The following is a 17,468-nucleotide window of genomic DNA, read 5'->3' on the forward strand; positions in this document are numbered from 1 at the left end:
AGTTCTGCCAAAGGATGGATGGAGGAATTGGTTTTTTTCAGAGCATATTGTTAAAAATACCTATATTCCCCCAAGGAAGCAAGTGTGCACTAGTTTTCGGTTTCTGGCGTCTGGAAGGAAGCAGGGAAGGAAAAAATGGAAATGTTGATCAGCTTCACTTCACCCTGCTGCTGTTGCTCAGCCAGGTCTGGCCAACACAGCAGCTATGATGAATGTCTCATCTCCAGGAATACATCACAAATAGCAAAACTGTACCTGCCCTGAATAGCAAAGTATACTCTCTTCTGCAGTGTTGTTCGAAAACAATTGTGGACAATGGTGCTTTTTGTCCTCCATTCCCAGTTTTTCAGGCCAGCTACAGAAGCAAAACAATACTGTCCCTTAATCTTTTGTCAATTCATAGCCAATTTGTTCCTTTTTCAAACACATGAAAAGGTTAGAATATTTGTGGAGAGCTCTGCAAAAAAAGAAGAAAAAAGGGTTCTACCAAATGTGTTTTAGCCGCAAAGTGTATTTAAATTGGAAATGATAATTAGTTATTCAGGGTTTGAGAGATGACTTTGAACACACTGCTTTGATAGATTGTTATCGAAACGAAACGAAAAGATGGGAAACGGTTGGTGTTAGCCTCAGCTCCCAGCCCAGAAGTATTACTGCATGCGAGGGAAGAATTGTGTGGGCTAGAAAGTCCTCCCCACCTGAAAAAATCCTCCTAGTTGGCAACAATACAGAAATACCAGAAAAGCAGTCCGACAGACTGTCCAAAAACACACACAAATATTCTGTGATTTATGCTGCGGGAACTAGAGCAAATAAATGCACACGCACAAGCACACAAAATGATAACACAAAAGTAGAGGTCATTTTTCAATCTCATCTTTTTAATGGAAAAAAATGAGTCAAGGGAAGGGAGAAAAAACTGGGTAAATTGAGAAAGCCGGATGAATTCACAGAGAAAGACTGACAGCAGTGATGACAGCAATGCGGTCACAGTCCACATTTCAAAGCATTCCCAGGTACCAGACAGAGAGAGAGGAAGAGGGGAGGGAGGGACGGAGGGAGGGAGGGGGGTTAAAAAATGTCCAGGAAGATTTCATCTTCCTCTCAAGGTAAAAAATACAAATTAAAAACTCATCTTTATCCAGTGTTGTTTACAACAGACAATCACATTGAAAAAAATGTAAAGATTAAAAATAAAAAGTGCACTCGCACTCACACACATACATACTTACAATTAGTTTCTTATTTTTGGGAAATAAAAAAAAAGTGCAAGCAAGATCACAGAACGACAATTTACAAGAGAGGCCTAGAGTGGCCCAGAAGTCTCAACCCTCTGACCGAGCCGCCCCAACAGCCTGTAAATGGGAGGGAGATGGGGATAATGGCATCAACTCGAGGCCTGGAGGTTCATGGTGCAGCTTTGTTTGACCCAAACTCCAAACCAGCCACCATCACCACCACCTCGGTTAGTCCATTTGTACAAAGAGGAGGCTCAAGTTTCATTAAACAATCACACTGATACCACCCTTCCAAGACCCCAACATGGCTTCCCCACCCGTCCCACATAGTACAATCAAAGTTAGTTTGACTCCACCATGCTTCTCCTATTAAGTGCCAGGAAAGCTCCCAATATAAAGGCTTTTCAGTCACCATCGACATCATTATCATCATCCATCCAGGATACAAACATCTCCATTATATTCAATCTAACAATCATCATCAACATCCACATCATCCTCAAACTATTTCCACTCAAACACACTTCAAATCAAGATGTCACTTCTGTTCAGTTAATGGGAATAAGTCATTTTTGATTGGATACTAATGGTTTTCTTGTCAAATATAACACTGATTTAAAACATTGTAAAATGAAACGGCATACGTCTTTATCCAAGTGCTCAAGTACACTTTTCTTGTAATCTGTATTCAACTTTACAATCCTCTAGCAGTGTTGTGCCATGCAAGTGGTTCCACTGAGAGAAAAAAATGTCTGCAGAATAATAACAATAACAATTTTGGTTCATTTTGCTTTTCTCTGACCTTCCTGTAATCATAAGTGATTAAAACACACACATACAGACACACACCCACGCAGGCATTACACACCTAGAGAGCAAATGCAGCCACGCTGTGCAAAACGTGAAAAAAGACAGATTACAAAACCAAACAAGGAAACAAACAGGAAATTAATAGAAGTTAAAGGTTATCTCTTGTCGTTATTTAAAAAAGCAATACAGACAATATCAAAATATGAAATCAGAAACATTTCAGTTGTCATTCATGCATCAGTGGATTTACACTGAATGGGGGGTAGCACAGTATTTGCACCTCATGTCTTTCTCTATCAGATGGCAAACACAATTACAGCTCGGGTACATTCTCACAAGCCATCTGATCTTACAAGTTCCTCTTAGAGACATGATGCAGCATTAAAATGAGATGGTCATTCAAACCAACACCAACTGAATATCATACTTTCATATGTGCACATTGAAACTGGTATGAAATGGCAATTTGTTGCCCTTCAACCCCCTATTTACAGCTATTGTCTCCAAGCTTAAAGCTCACAGATCATTGGATGGACGCCTTCTCTGTATTAACAAACTATTTAAAAATCATCTTCTTAAATCAGCACTTGCACTGCAGCTTTCCTGTGATGTGCCTATTAAAGTTGCCTTGAGTCGTCCAGTTTAACTGGTTGAAGATAACATAGTGGGCCTTTGGGTTAAAAGAAACCATTTTGTTCAGTGCAAGCTCACAAAAATACATGCTGGCTGGTTGGATTCATCTCATTATGAACAACACGTTCATAAAATATCAGCTTGGTCTTCAAGTGCTTATTTAATATACTGGCTTTTAGCGTGCAGAGCAGACTGGCAGGTAGCAGAATTTTAACAGCATTTTCTCTTACCAATGTTTCACTCTCACAAAACAGGTGGCCTCATGTTTAGCGGGGCACAAAGGTGATAAGAACAGCTTGTTTAACTCTGAGAGAAACAAACAAGCTTAGAGATGTGGACTTAGATTAGAGTCAGACTCCACACATGAATCTGATGAGTTTGGACACGACTTGACAAAATCAAATTTAACTTGCCGCTCAATAATAACATCAGCGACTGTGACCTCACTCGAACTTATGCTTTTTGACACCAAGCCCAAAGATTTAAATACATGTTAATAAAGCTAATACTTCAGTATGTCACTCGAGTGCGAGCATGCTAGCTAGTGTCAAACAGCAGCAGCCATATTTTGGTGAAACTGCAGCAACTGTTCACATCAGACTGAGCACACAGACAGAAGATGGAGAAGTGGATTAAGTTACAGGAGTGGTTTAGTGTCTTTTAAAAGCCACTTTTCAAGACTAAAGGTGTTGAGTATCTGATCATAAGGACATATTTTAGGTGCGGTATCGCTTCAAGCTACAATAACAAAGAGCTTAGCATCTCTGCTAACATAAAATCAATGATCCTCGACACAGTCAGTGTGTTGTGGTGATGTTTATCAAAGATTTGGTGTCCTGAATGTTGTGTAGTAAAATGAAAGACTTGAAGGAGAAGAAAGGGACGAAAAAACAGAATGTGTTTACTTAATAAGTATGCTTAGGAATAAATAAAATGAATAAATGGTTAAAGTAGACTAGTTGGTTCATCTGAGGCCTGCTATCATGGATCTTTATGGTGTTGTTAAAGATTTTATTGGCATTAAATTTGGTGAGAAGGTCACAATGACATTTTAGGACTCCAGACTAAGTAATTAGGATTTGGTTTTGATTTAGGACTTCAGTGCCAAGACTTGAGTCTTACTTGTGACTTGCAAAACAATGACTTTGTCCCGCCTCCATCACTGTCAGACAAAATGCCTGAAAAGGAAAATGCTGACTTTCCTTACATTCACGTTACCTTTCTGCTACTCAACTCCTCTCACAGATCCCACCTAGCATGGAGCTGGCTACAATTACTGTAGTGCTCAGATACACACACACACACACACACACACACACACACACACATAAACAGACACACAGGCACACACAGAGTTTAAAACACACCCAGTTTGGCCAAAACAGTTCATATCACAAACACATTATTGCGAATTAAGTGTGCTTTCTTTTCAGTTTCAATTAAAAGTCCTTAAAAACAATCGAAATAACGACATGCAAATGAAAAAACAATTTAAAAAGGGAATCATAAAAAAAGAAGTTTTTAGGCCTCGGCATGGGCCAGACAAACATCTGCATTGTCCACACATCAATCCTACATTCTTAACACATAGATAATACACACCAAGCACCAGGAGTGTTTCAGTCTCGCATTGGCTTCACAGTCAGTTTCATAGAGGGGGAAGGGCGAATAAAGGTCAGGTAAAGGATTTGTGAGACAGATGCTAAGCCTAAATTGTCATTTTTAAATACATTGTTTGATCAGAGATAGCTGATTAGAGAAAATCCACCTCTCCTTTCATCCGAGGATGACATCCGAACACTAAAACCTTCAGTGTCAATCCCAAACTGTGGTTGATTTGTGGAAACCCCATGCAAGGAGAGAGGACAGGGTGAGGTCGAAGATGGTTTGGGTTCCTGACCAGATGCTCATTGTTTTCAAGAGTGTGTAGATAGAGAATCAGTCTGAATTCTGTACAATTCACTCCCCTTTGAAACTGCACCGGGCAGCAAGCCCCTGCAGACAAATAAAGAAGCAGAGCTCAACGTTTCAGTTCAACGTCTCAGCTCCGCCACACATGGTAAAGGACAGAAGGAGTGTATATTTCACAGTTGGCTAACACTGAAACATACTGCTTCATGGTTATCCAGGGTCTTCCAAGCCCTGTCCTCCACCTAACACCTATCCATCTTATTAATTCTCACTCACTACTTGACTGAGTTGCAGCTGAAGATCATTAGGGCTCTTCTGAGGGCCCTTAAGAGGGTTCCTGTGGAGTAGTATGCCTCTGAAGTGCCCTTGGCAGGCTGGAGTGTGTGTCGTGCTAGCAAACTTATTGCCAGCTGATGAATTCCTCTGTTGAGACAGAGGAGGAAGGAGGAAGGAGGGGTTGGGGGGTGGGGGTGGGGGTGGGGGATTCAGGTCAAGCACAGCGGGGGAATGTGAGTGACACAAAAGGACGGAGGTTGCCTTGCAGCTGAAGAGACGTTCAAGAATGGGTGCGGTGTTGTGGGTGCTGTGTGCTCAGTCGTGTCAAAGGGCACGGGGACGGATTGTAGAAGAAGTGGCAGCGGGTACGTCAGAGGAGGAGGGGGGCAGCTGAGGCACAGAGAGGGGTGGACGGAGAGGTGGTTTGGGAGAGGATGAAGGGCCGAGAGGATGAGGCGCAGCTCCGCAGATTAAGTGAGGGTGATGTAGGCTGAGGCCTTCTCCTTCAGTTGTCTCAGACACAGATGACAGCTCCAGCTCCCTGGAACACACACACACACACACGTACACATGGAGCACATCACAGATCAGAAGTTCAATCACTGCTATTGTAAAGCCTTGTGGATTAATCCCTCATTTCAGACAGAGCGTTAAGTAACACTGTAAATTAAAGCTCGATGTTAAAACACCACATGCTGTGCCTGTGGTTTGCGGATGGAGGGGATTTGACGACTAGTTGGGTTTGGATTCTGGCATGGGATTTGTAACATTAATTAAACATCAGATGTTAAATACAACTCTCAGCCTTATGTGTATATAGATCCTACTGTATTGTGCCTAAAGGTGTTGTGTAAGCATTTAAGCACAGTGCAGTATATATAATAAATATGTAATTTTACAGCTCAGACAGGACTGTTCTTGAATGTAAACCTAAAATAACTGCTGAATTTCAGAAAATGTTTCTTGTAAATCAAAAGCGTTGCATGTGTAGGCAGAGCATGACACTGTTAGTGAGTGTTGAACACAAGTGTCACTGCTACTGTATGTTCAGCCAAGTGACACTTTTGCCATGGAAACAGATTATTTTTCCACAACTCGTTTCTATGACAATGCCATCAAACATCCTAAGGCAGCCATCTTATGTACAGTAAGCAAATTATTTTTATTTTTATTATTAACAGCTATAGCTGCTAAATTTCTGTGACGATAGCCACAGTGTCCCTCCGGCCCTGTGTAGTCACATTAAGATGAAATAAATCTGCTCCCACAACGATGCAGAAGCATAAGGAGTCCTGAGGGCCCTAGTGCAATGAAAAGTCTAACTTTTTTCACCATTTTGACCACATGTTTCACTCTGCTCACTGAGACTACCTGCCGTGTAGACAGTTACATAATTCTGTACTAATAAAAAATGTTCTCAGATGAGTTTCTTTGGACTGTGCTGTCCAACCAAATGCAGGTCTGTGAATTCAGAAGTCCTTGATATGAACTTGACTGAGAGGTATGCAGTGTGTTTTATCAAGAGATCACTGTGCTTTTATTCTACTTATGTTTCACTAGTGCTGCTGTGTTACGTACCCTCTGGTGGTTCAGACATGGGAGGACTCAGACAGTACATGTGGTAGCCTCTGTCACAGTCATCGCAGAACAACAGCTGGTCCTGAAACAAAAGAATATACTCAAATCATCAGATGTTATTATGAGGGGACAGATTTTGACAGATTTTGACACAACAGCATTTGTTTGAACAGTGGGAATGGTACTTGAAGATATTAATGTATAGAAAAACAAATCAAGAGTTTGGGCTGCGACATACATACTGTATGCCTGTCTTATTTTTAAATTGTGAATCCATTATCTATGTGTAAACCATGCGGACTTACTTTGGTGACTGTATAAAGTTAAGGGATGAAAAAACAGCATTTATTTTAGGTTGACATCTATGTATCTTTGAAATCCCTTTTGGTTTTTAAATCTGTTTCATGGGTCCAAGTAAAACTAATTGTCAACAGTGTTGTGGTTCAGAGGTGACAGCCTTTGTGCATTAATGTCTGTGAGCAAGATGCTGAATTTAAACGAGCTACTAGATACTATCAGTATCTAAAACTCAAGAAAAAACATATATTCCAGCAATAAGTTATAAGATTTATGTACTACAGTATATGTGTGTGTGTGTGTGTGTGTGTGTGTGTGTGTGTGTGTGTGTGTATATAGACAGAGTCTTACGTCATTCTCAGAGGTGCCACACAGGCTGCAGGACTTGCACTCGATGCACTGCCAGCGATAAGTCCTCACCGCAGCCGTCATGTTCACTGTGAACTGCAGACAGGACGGGTGGCCTGGGTGCACACACACACACACACACACACACACACACACACACACACACATGCCCACACAACGATTTTCACCATCGCTTCCTGTGTTTTGAGGACAGCCATCCGTCATCTACCTATTCTACAGTATCTATCCATCATTTTGATTTCTTTCATGCGGGTGATATATTTAATATTTGAAGGGGAACTCAACAGTGGTGGTTTGCAGATGTGAACATTACATTACTTGAGATAGCTGAGAGAATCTTTGGACAGCATTTTTTTATTTATTTATGTATTTATTTTTTCGGTGAATTTTGGAAAGATTATTCAACAAAGGAAAAGCTTGAGCTATTCTAAGCTTGAGCCATCTCAGGAAATATTACAATACAAATATTAAAGGTTTGCTTTTGATTTGGTCTTGAGAACCACAAAAAAACTAAAATTTGAATAAAAGTGGTAAGAAATTCCAAAACATTACCACATATAAATCATCAAAAAAGTAATTTTTGCAGTTATATCAGACAGGTAAATTGCTTTTTAATGCACCATGTCCACTACATTCTATCCCTCTTCACCCCTTTTTTAGTTTTATAGTTTTTTCCGGTATTTTTTTCAGGTACTGTTACATGATCACAACACAGAAATTGTTATGTCGTCTTCATTTCCTGACCTTTATTCGCCTTATTTTTGAGTGGTTATAAATAAAAAGGACCATACCAGTGTTTTGCATGCTTTAGCCCATACACTACAAATCACATACATCTTTTTGGTTCTCTTATTTTATTTTTTTAGATAGAAAGAAACATGTGGGGTGACAATATATACAATACATACAATCAAATGATAAATACACAAATTCTGCACCATATGCAATCTCTGCATGTATACATACATCCAGAATGTACAAACACAGGTAAATACCTGACACCCAACCTAACAAAAATCGACCTATAATATATAATATAGGTACTTAAAATCAGAAAAAAATGATACAACTACATTAAAAGAAAACATCATACGCAAATAAAATGTATTTCCAGCCATTCACAACCAAAATGCATAGTGAGGGGAAACCATTCTCTCACAAATGTATCTTAGGTTCCTTTTATCACAAAATTAAAAAAAAAAAAATACACAATGGAAAGGCATGCAGCATACAACATGATCTAAACAATTTTGTGTGTTTTCCAGATGAGAAGGTCACACCAAGAATACATTTTATTGAATCCATTCATATTTTATTGCCAAGACCAGAACATTGTGATCAGTGGACATGACCCCATTAAATAAGTGCCAGATTATGATGTTTTAACTCTGGCACACCGTAGAGCATTTACTATATCATCATATTTAATTGTGTATACTGTGAGTTACATGCAATTTGTTTGTTATCTTAAATTGTATTTCATGTGATTAATCTGATATATTGATATTCTTGGCATCATACAAAACTTTGCTCTAAGCCTGGTCATCCAGAAATCCCAAACTACATTAACTGTTCATTAAAGTTTTGTTGTTCATGAGCAATTTACTGAGTGCTGATGCTTTAAAAATAAAGTTTGAACGTGGGTTTAAAGCAAATAGCAATAGAAGTTTGTTTGAGTAATGAGATTTCAGCACATATTACATTACAGCCACTGTTTTCCAAAGCACATCATTTAGAATTTTTAAGTTTTCTACCTTCCAGGCCAGAAGTTTCTACTCCTCTCGGTTTCCAGCAGAAAAAATAACTTGTAAAAACTTGAAACCTACTTAAGATTATAATTGAAGTATTGCTATTTTTCTAAATCATGTTACTTTTAAATGGTAATACTGTGTAAACTTTTCAAATTAATCTCAAAACTTCTACAAAAACTATATGAATGTCATTTTTAAGTGCGGTGGCCCTTAAGAACAAAAATTCACTAAAGTAACACCCCTCAATACCAATTCAGACTTTACAAATACTGAGGCTAGTGTCAAATTAGGAGACTGTAATGTTAGAGAGTTAGCATTATTAACGTTCCTTACATTTGGCATTTGCACCATTTCTGGATTTCCATTAATGTTTATGCTTTCACTGTATATGTTTTGTCCTTCAGGGCCACCATAGTTAAAGAAATGGCTATCTTATGCCAATTTCAAATTATTTTCATACTGCAGTGACATAAAAGGAAACCAATGGCTGACTGGAAGGTGAGAAAACACTTCAAAAACCTGAAACATTACAGCAAATGGCTATTCAGAAAGTTAGGCATACTGTACATGATTTGTAGAAGATGGGCTAAAACAAGAAACATTGGTATGGTCCATCCAATTTAAGTGTTACAGGAATCAACACTTGCATTCATTTATTTTGCAAATTTGAAATCTACACTCAAAGGAGACATTTCAAAACTGTGCATCAACAGAGGACCGCCTTTCTCCTGCCAAACATCCCCTTCAGCTTTGCCCTACCTGAGCGTCCACAGTCCGCACAGGAGATAAGGTCTTCAGGACAGCCGGTCTTCTTTGAGCCTCCAAGGCAGAAGTCGCAGTAGCCGTTGGCGATCACTGAGCCATCCGGTGCTTTCTTGGCTGAATGAAGAAAAACAAAAGAGAAGCAGGTAAGAAAAATTAGGAATTCATGTCACTGCCACCTGTGCTCTTGAAAGAGGGGAAGGAGAGCAGAGTGTAAACTCATAAGTCAGTGTTATAAAATGTTGCCCCAGAGTGATGGAGCTCTATCAGTCTCTAGACAGCAAGTTAGGGAGAGAAAGACTATAACAGATCAACAGAGCTGCCGAGAGAGAGAAAACGTTGTCGACACAAAGGACACAGAGTTGTAGTGTGCTGACAGAGAGTGATTAGAGGTGAAACGTAAAATGCTGAGATGTAAAACACAGAAGAAGAAAGGAGATCTGCATCTATAGTAAGTCCCTGTTGCCAGACTGTGCACCATCCCAGCTGGGAGCAACGCTCCGTCTATCTCTCTCTTTTTCCATCTGTTTGCTTTGGTAAAAACAAGCACCGGTGCCGGCCGGTGCTGGAGCCTGGGACTAACCAAACCCCCGGCTCACCCAGGAAGTGGGACGTCCGCTGGGAGCCCCTGGGGTCTGGTAAATATTGTTAGGATTGTAGGACAAGGAGGAGGAGGAAGAGAGGGAATTGGAGAAAAAAGGGAGAAGTGTGTGTGTGTGTGTGCTGGGAGGCTGCTGGGACAGACCTGCCGTCATGCTGTGCGCGGGGAAGCAAGTGCTCCACGTGAAGCCGTTTCATAATAATTATTAACAAGAGAGAAATTCCCCCTGCCTGCTTGAATGCTGTGTATGTACGAGAGTGTGTGTGTGTGTGTGTGTGTGTGTGTGTGTGTGTGTGTGTGTGTGTGTCTCCCTCCTGTACTTCTGTCTGTCTGTCTGTCTGTCTGCTGGTCTGCCTGTCTCACTGCTGTTGATTGCATAATCACTTTAATGGAAGCAATCACATAACCACTGCAGACTATTTTGTATGTGTGCTTTCTTCTCCAAGATGTAATGCACTGGACGGGCCCTTCACAATGACTCACCAGGCAGGACAGAGCAACAGTAAATGCAATAGAGTGGATTACACAGGTACACACACACACACACACGCGCTTATAGGCCTGTCACAATAACTACTTTTGTTGGATGATATATTGTCCGAGAAACAATTACGATAAACAATATCATTGTCATTTTAAGACCACTTTATGCCACTGTTACAATGATAATATAATAGCATAATGAGGCAAATACACCATTTCAAGGAGCAATGAACTTTTAATTCTTATGAATATTCAGACGTTGGAATTGCAATGTGAGAAAAATATTACAATATCCTAAATAAATAGAATAAAACCACACAACCAAAACAATAAATCAAATGAACTCTTGGGCTCTGTTAACAAAAATTGCACTTTAACATGTTATGGTGTATAGAGAGTCATTCATTCCTTAACAGGCAATATACTGCCAATCCTGTTTCTGTGGCTGGGACCTTTGTTAACAAAAAGTGCAAAGTAACAACATATTAGCTATAAGTTAGATATCAGTAACAACAACAAGTAGAACAAAATAACATGTTTGACATAGAGTCAGTTCAGGACTCACTGGGCATAACACAAAGGCACAGATGTCTCAACAGGCCATATCTGCTGCCAAATCTGTATTTTAACTGTTTGGCAGATTCCAAGCAAAAGACACCAACCTTGTAAAGGTAGGATCTCTCTGGGGTAACAATGTTTCCAGCTGTGCTGAACATTCTCTCTGAGCTAGTGCTCGTTGCACAAATAAATATGTATTTTTGTGCTAACTTGGCTATTTAAGGAAATCTATGATATGATTATCACGCCAACACATTAAGGGATCAGATGAGGCATCAAGTGCTTCTTCCTGGAGGAACTTGGTCAACTCTGCATCAGCCTGTCCTGGAGAAGGTCACTCAGCCTCTTCTTGGGCGCTGGAGGTTCAGATCCATCATTTTCCTCTGCAGCTTTACTGCAGCTCTCACCACTGGCACTTCCTTCTTCCTATTTCATCTCCAGTAGTTGTCTTCTATCTAAAGGCGTTTTTGCTTTTATGCGACAGTTGACAGTAGAGATGCAACAAAGGTCTCTGGGTGAACCGGCATGCGCTGTAACCATTCGGTGACCACGGCGCTCCAGAGCTGATGTTTGACATCATCCAAGACCTCTGCATCCTCCGTGCTTTCTCAGGAGGTTTTGGATTTCAGGTGGGCTGTATTTCTCCATCAATACCCTGCACATGTTTTCCTTTATCTTTGCTGTCGGTGTAGTGTCATCGGGGTCTGGTGATAAGAGTTCCCCTTCAAGAAATTCCAACACAGGCTTTACTGACGACACAGTGATGTGTTTTTCCCCTGAGAGAACATCTGTGAAATCAGCCATTGCTTCATTGCTGCATTAATGGATTCCAACACAGAAACATCCTGCCAGGTTGGGTTGAGGTGGCCATGTTTTCGATCTTCAACCATGACATGTCTTTTGGCTTGTCGTTGCTCCAGCACCCTCTCTATCATTTTTTTTTGCTTAGTGCCCCATCGTGTGGCAACATCCTGCAGGAAAGATAAAATTTGTTCTTTTTCATTAGTTGATCTATATCAACATTATTCAACAAATAACACTTTTAAAATTTCCGTTATTTATCACAAATAATTCTACATGTTTATATTATAATGTAACAAATGATCTCATAAATACATGATCATGAAAGTATGTACATTACAGGCCCCAAAGTAAGTTATAAGTTAAAAATAACAACCCTTTAAATTAACTTTAAATTAAACCTTTACATATTTTGTGTTGCATATTAACTCAACTATCAATGATTTATCCATTACTCACCAGTAATAGACTGTGTTGGGGGAGATGGGCTTCAGTCTGTGCCTTCCTCAGGTCTCTCTTCTTTATCCTGCTCAGGTTGAAGGTGCTGAAAAGATTCCTACAAAGTCCCAAAGTGATCCTTGTCACTGTCCATGGGACACAGCCAATTGGAGGTTGTGGCCAAAGAAAGCCATGGCCAGCCAAGTTTATAGAGTTATACAGACCATTTTGCACTCATCCAATGTCCAGTCTGCTAAAGCAAACTAAAGAGTTTCTGTAGGTATGTCAGCAGTACGGTGCTGGGGTATGTATCTGGTTTCTAAACACTTTGTCAGTCACCAGTCAGAAGTTATGTAATGTGTGGTCAAGCTCATGTACGTATGGGGTCATATTTGAGCTTGACCACATATCTGTAGTAAAAGCAGACGTCTTTTATTTCCTTCAGAATGGCGTCTTTCACTTTGTTGTACAAGGCAGGAACAGCAGTTTGTGAGATGTAAGTTTTCTTTGGCCTGTCAAAAGTTTGCAGCACTTCTTTAAATGCTGGTTTTTGGACCGTGTTGAATGGCTGCATCTCTTTGGCTGTATAGCCAGTTATGCTATCTGTGAGCATGCGCCATTTAGTGCTGTCACATTTATATTTGCACATAGGGCAGAGGCATCCGTAATACCTGTCGGGAAGGCCCCTTTCCATCTCCAACTGTGGTTTTTGTTCCCAGCTCGGAAAACTGAATGGGATTATGTTTTAGATGAGCTTTCAGGTTAGATGTATTGCCACTTTTCGTTGACACTGTGGAATGCATATGTGGAATACGTGATGAAACCAAATCAACTTGGACTTATTTTTCCAAACTTTCTGGCTGGAATTATGCAGTCATCGAGAAAAACACCTATTTAGCCTAATACCACATCCTACGTTGATTGATTGCCCCTAAGAAGCATCTTACCTCTGCATGTGCACGTAGCCTACAGTGGCTAGAAAGGAACAGTAATAATGTGACGAGAGTAGCCTACGTAGGCTAGACTACATGAGGACTATAATAATAATAAAAAACACTGAGCAAAGTAGGCTAACCATCAAATAAAAAAAAAACAAAGAAGCAATTAAGTGGTTAAGAAAACGAAGTTAGGATGTGTGTCAATGAATGTACGCTCAGTTAAGCTATACACAGTTTTAACAGCAGGAGTGAAAACTGCATTTATCAAAATGCTGGAACCTGCTGAAACAGGTAGACAGACTATAAGCCTCAAATAGATAGACCACACACAATAAGTTATGCTGTTTATTCTGGCTTCATGTTGGCTAAAATGTTGGTGACATTCTTATGTAAACAAACATGCATGTAAACGCAATGGGCAATATCGAGGTCAGCCAAAATGACCGAGGTCATGTCCATATATCGTTCGATAAGTCGATAACATAACTATTGTAACAGGCCTACACACACAGAAAGCCATTCATCCTGCAGAAAAACAAAAGATAAGCACACGCAGGCACACAGACAGACAGAGCTGTGGGAGATACTGTGTGTTTGTGTGTGTGTTAACATGAGAGAGAGAGAGAGGTCATTAATCCATCCAGTCCAGGGTGGAGTCTTGTTTGGCTGGAAGGGGGAGGGAGGGTGAGGAGAGGGTGAATTTGATGGAAAAGAGGGTGAGAAGGAAAGGAGGAGTGAGAGAGTGAGAGAGCAATTGGGTTTCTACTCCACAGGGTCTGGCTTTAATCCTCTGGGAAATAAAATAATAAAAAATACTCTCTGATCAGGATGAGAGACAGACAGACAGAGAACAGGGGAGGGAAATGATAAGCTGTACCTGCTGCTGCAGAATTCAACAGGGTTACTGTACGCTGAGCAAAACCCAAAAGCAAGATTCAGTGATCTATACTGTGAGAATGTAACTGCACCTCAGACTCAAACAATGGTGCAACAATGAATAACAAGGAGGCTAAACTACTGTTGATCAACTGCTAATAGAGATAATAAACTGTACTTACCAAGATGTACACTAAGTATTTTCTGTGGTGATTTACAGCAGTTCTACCTGAGACTAAAAAACTACTGAACTGAGTGGGTTGTACTGACTGTGACTATAAACAATCACTTTCTCCACTTTACCTGAAATTCACAATTTAGTATTTTAAGACAGATGGCATTACCCCCATAATTCTCAATAATCTCTTTTGCTAAAGATAATACTATGAGATTTTGCTTGTGTCAGCTTTTTCACTATGGAAAATATTTTTACCTGCACATCATCAGGTTAGACAGATATGTCCTGGTCTGTGTTTCTTTTATTAAAAATCATCAGACAGTATCTCTCTACTAAAGGAAAAACTCACCGTCTGTATGTATGCCAAACATGTTAATTGAATTAGAAATTAATAAAACATAATTTTTACCAATAATCTTCAATTAGCCCTGTTCATCAAGCTAGTGGCTGAGCAACATTTTACGTCAAGTTTTACCAAAATCCTAAATATGTAAAATACTATAAATTCAACACATCCCAAAATATAGTCCCTATAATTTCAGCAAGACTAAGAGTCCATACGGCCATACTAGCGACTCTGTGAGGCTGTAGCTTTAGCACAGTGGCATTTTAAGCTAATTGCTATCGTCAGCATGCTAACATGTTCACAACAATAAGCTAACATGCTGATGTTTATCAGGTGCTCACCATCTTTGTTTAGCATGTTAGCATGCTAACATTTGCTAATTTTCACTGAACACAACTGAAGCAGGAAATGTCGTTAGTTTTGTAGGTACTTAAAATACCTACAAAATAAAAGTCTTGGAAAATACATTTTAATTTTGGTTTTGGATAAATTAAAAGTAGGAGGATATTCACCTTTTGAGGCATATATGTGATTATGGACTATATGAATAAAACTGACTTGACTTTATCACCAAAGATGTTAATTCATCCTGAAGGGGACATAAATTTAATTTCATTACATATTGGCGATCCTTCCAATGCACGTCAAGACGTGGCCAAAAAACAAAAATGTCAACCTGACGGTTAACATGGCTAAAATAGTAGGACATTGAAACTCATGCGCAAACTGTGTGAATAGTTCCTACTCTGATTGATAAACAGAATAACTAAAGAACAGAATGATGCAGGATGAGCATACAGTATATAAGTGTATTTACTTTTTAAGAAACCAACATAGCTAGATGTTTACTGAGTCGAGCAGAAGGACGTGTAAAGCTGTAGAGACATATGTGGTGTGCAGGCCTGGAGCCAATGCAAACACGTTTTTGTCTTCTTGTTCTGGTCAAATAAATTGCTTTTATCTCCTCTGCTTTTATTTGGGCTCACTGCTGCTGATTGGGCCTCACAATCCCTGGTGGGATAAAGTAGACAGGCACACATGTGGATACAGCCACACACACACATGAAACACATTGAAGTTACATTTTATCTGTGTGTGTGCTACGGTAATGTGTGTGCATCTCTGCTGCTTGCCTTTGTATTTGTGCATGTGTGTGTATGTGTTGTGTCTGTGTGTGTGTGTGTGTGTGTGTGTGTGTGTGTGTGTGTGTGCGTGCTTGGAGGCCCCAAGGAGTGAATCAGCAGGTCCTGACGCATGTGAGTGAGTTGGGGCTGCCCACTGGCCTGCCTGCGTGGAGGAAAAAACTCCATCAATGATTAAACGCCTGTGGCCATGTTTCAGAACCCGCCTGCAACCATAGACACGCCATCGCCGACCATGGGAGGGAGGGAGGGGAGGATGAGGACAGTGAAAGAGAGAGACGGAGAATGAAAGGAGTGAGCTAATGAGCAAAATAAAAAGGATAAGCCAGGTTGAAAAAAATGAGAGACTGAAGAAAGAAAGATGGCACAAGTCAGGCGGTTCTTTTTTCTTTTTCTTCCTCCTTACCCCCTCATTATCCTCACCTCTCCTCCTGTCCCTCCTTTTCCTCTTCCTCTCTAAAATCTTTACCTGCTCTCCTCTGCTTTTCTTTTTTCGAACCTCCATACCTCCCCTCCTCTACCTGATCCTCCTCTCCTCTCCCTCCCCTCCTCTCCTCTTCCAATTACCAGGAGGAGTATGAGCAGAACCGCACACTTCACAGCTTTCAAGTGTTGGAGAGAGATCCTCCTGGGAATTATCCAGCAAGAGATGAATCCTCAAATGCTCCTCACCCCCCCCCCCCCCCCCCCCCCCCACACCCCCACCCCCTTCTCCCTCAACACCTACCCTTCTCCCTTCTCCATCCTTCCCCCCTTTCTGCTTATGATTTCTGCCCCCCCCCCCCCCCCCCCATTCTCTCCTTTCCTCCTCCGTGCAGCTCCTTCGTTACCTTGCGTTGTTATTTCGCTCTCTCGTCTCTTCTCACTTTTAGCAAAATAACTGTATATTCCTACATTTCTTATTTTATGAATATATTACTATTAAAAATAATATATTCAGGGACTTGATAATGGTAGTTATTCTTTTAAAAAAAAACACCACATAGATGCTGTGTCAGTTTATTTAGCTGAAGACGTAGGAGAATGATCTCAACTCATAAAGGGACACTTGATCCTTTGGTTTTGACGGAATAATTAGAGGATATAGTACATGGTTTCACGAAGACAAGGTTCACTGGACAGCGACGGTCACTCTCTATTTGAACTGTTAAAGCATATCTATTTAAATTAGACTTTTCATATTGAGTCTGAAGTTCACATTGTGGTTTTAGATACAAATCTTCATTCTCAAAGACCATTCACAAGTCATTTTCTTCAATCAATTAAGATTCTGAAAACGCTTTCACCTCTGAAACAACTGGCATTATCTCAACCTTTTGACAGAATAATTTATTTGAGGAAGATATGACTGATTATGTGACTAATGGTGACCTGATAAGATTTCTTACAGTGTGTAATTTTTTTTTTTTTTTTTAAAGTAGCAAGACAATAAGAGCTACAGTATTAGAAAAAAAAATCTTTCCTTCCTTTTCCTTCTGGCAA

The 17,468-nt window shown here is 40.2% G+C and overlaps 1 protein-coding gene across 2 annotated transcripts in view; it reads right to left on the reverse strand.

The window, feature by feature from the left end:
* Positions 1 to 860: 860 nt before the first annotated feature.
* The window catches only part of dpf1 (D4, zinc and double PHD fingers family 1), a 50,204-nt gene continuing 33,596 nt past the window's right edge, over positions 861 to 17,468 (reverse strand). For both annotated transcript variants that reach the window (XM_044355287.1, XM_044355288.1), the window contains exons 9-12: positions 9,623 to 9,742; positions 7,095 to 7,207; positions 6,447 to 6,528; positions 861 to 5,409 (exon numbers count right to left, since the gene is read on the reverse strand). In XM_044355287.1, the coding sequence (XP_044211222.1) occupies positions 5,339 to 5,409; positions 6,447 to 6,528; positions 7,095 to 7,207; positions 9,623 to 9,742 (386 nt within the window). In that variant the 3' untranslated portion in view covers positions 861 to 5,338. The remainder of the gene's footprint in view (positions 5,410 to 6,446; positions 6,529 to 7,094; positions 7,208 to 9,622; positions 9,743 to 17,468) is intronic.

The sequence above is a fragment of the Thunnus albacares genome, chromosome 6 (assembly GCF_914725855.1).
Source record: "Thunnus albacares chromosome 6, fThuAlb1.1, whole genome shotgun sequence".
NCBI classification, from domain to species: Eukaryota; Metazoa; Chordata; class Actinopteri; order Scombriformes; family Scombridae; genus Thunnus; species Thunnus albacares.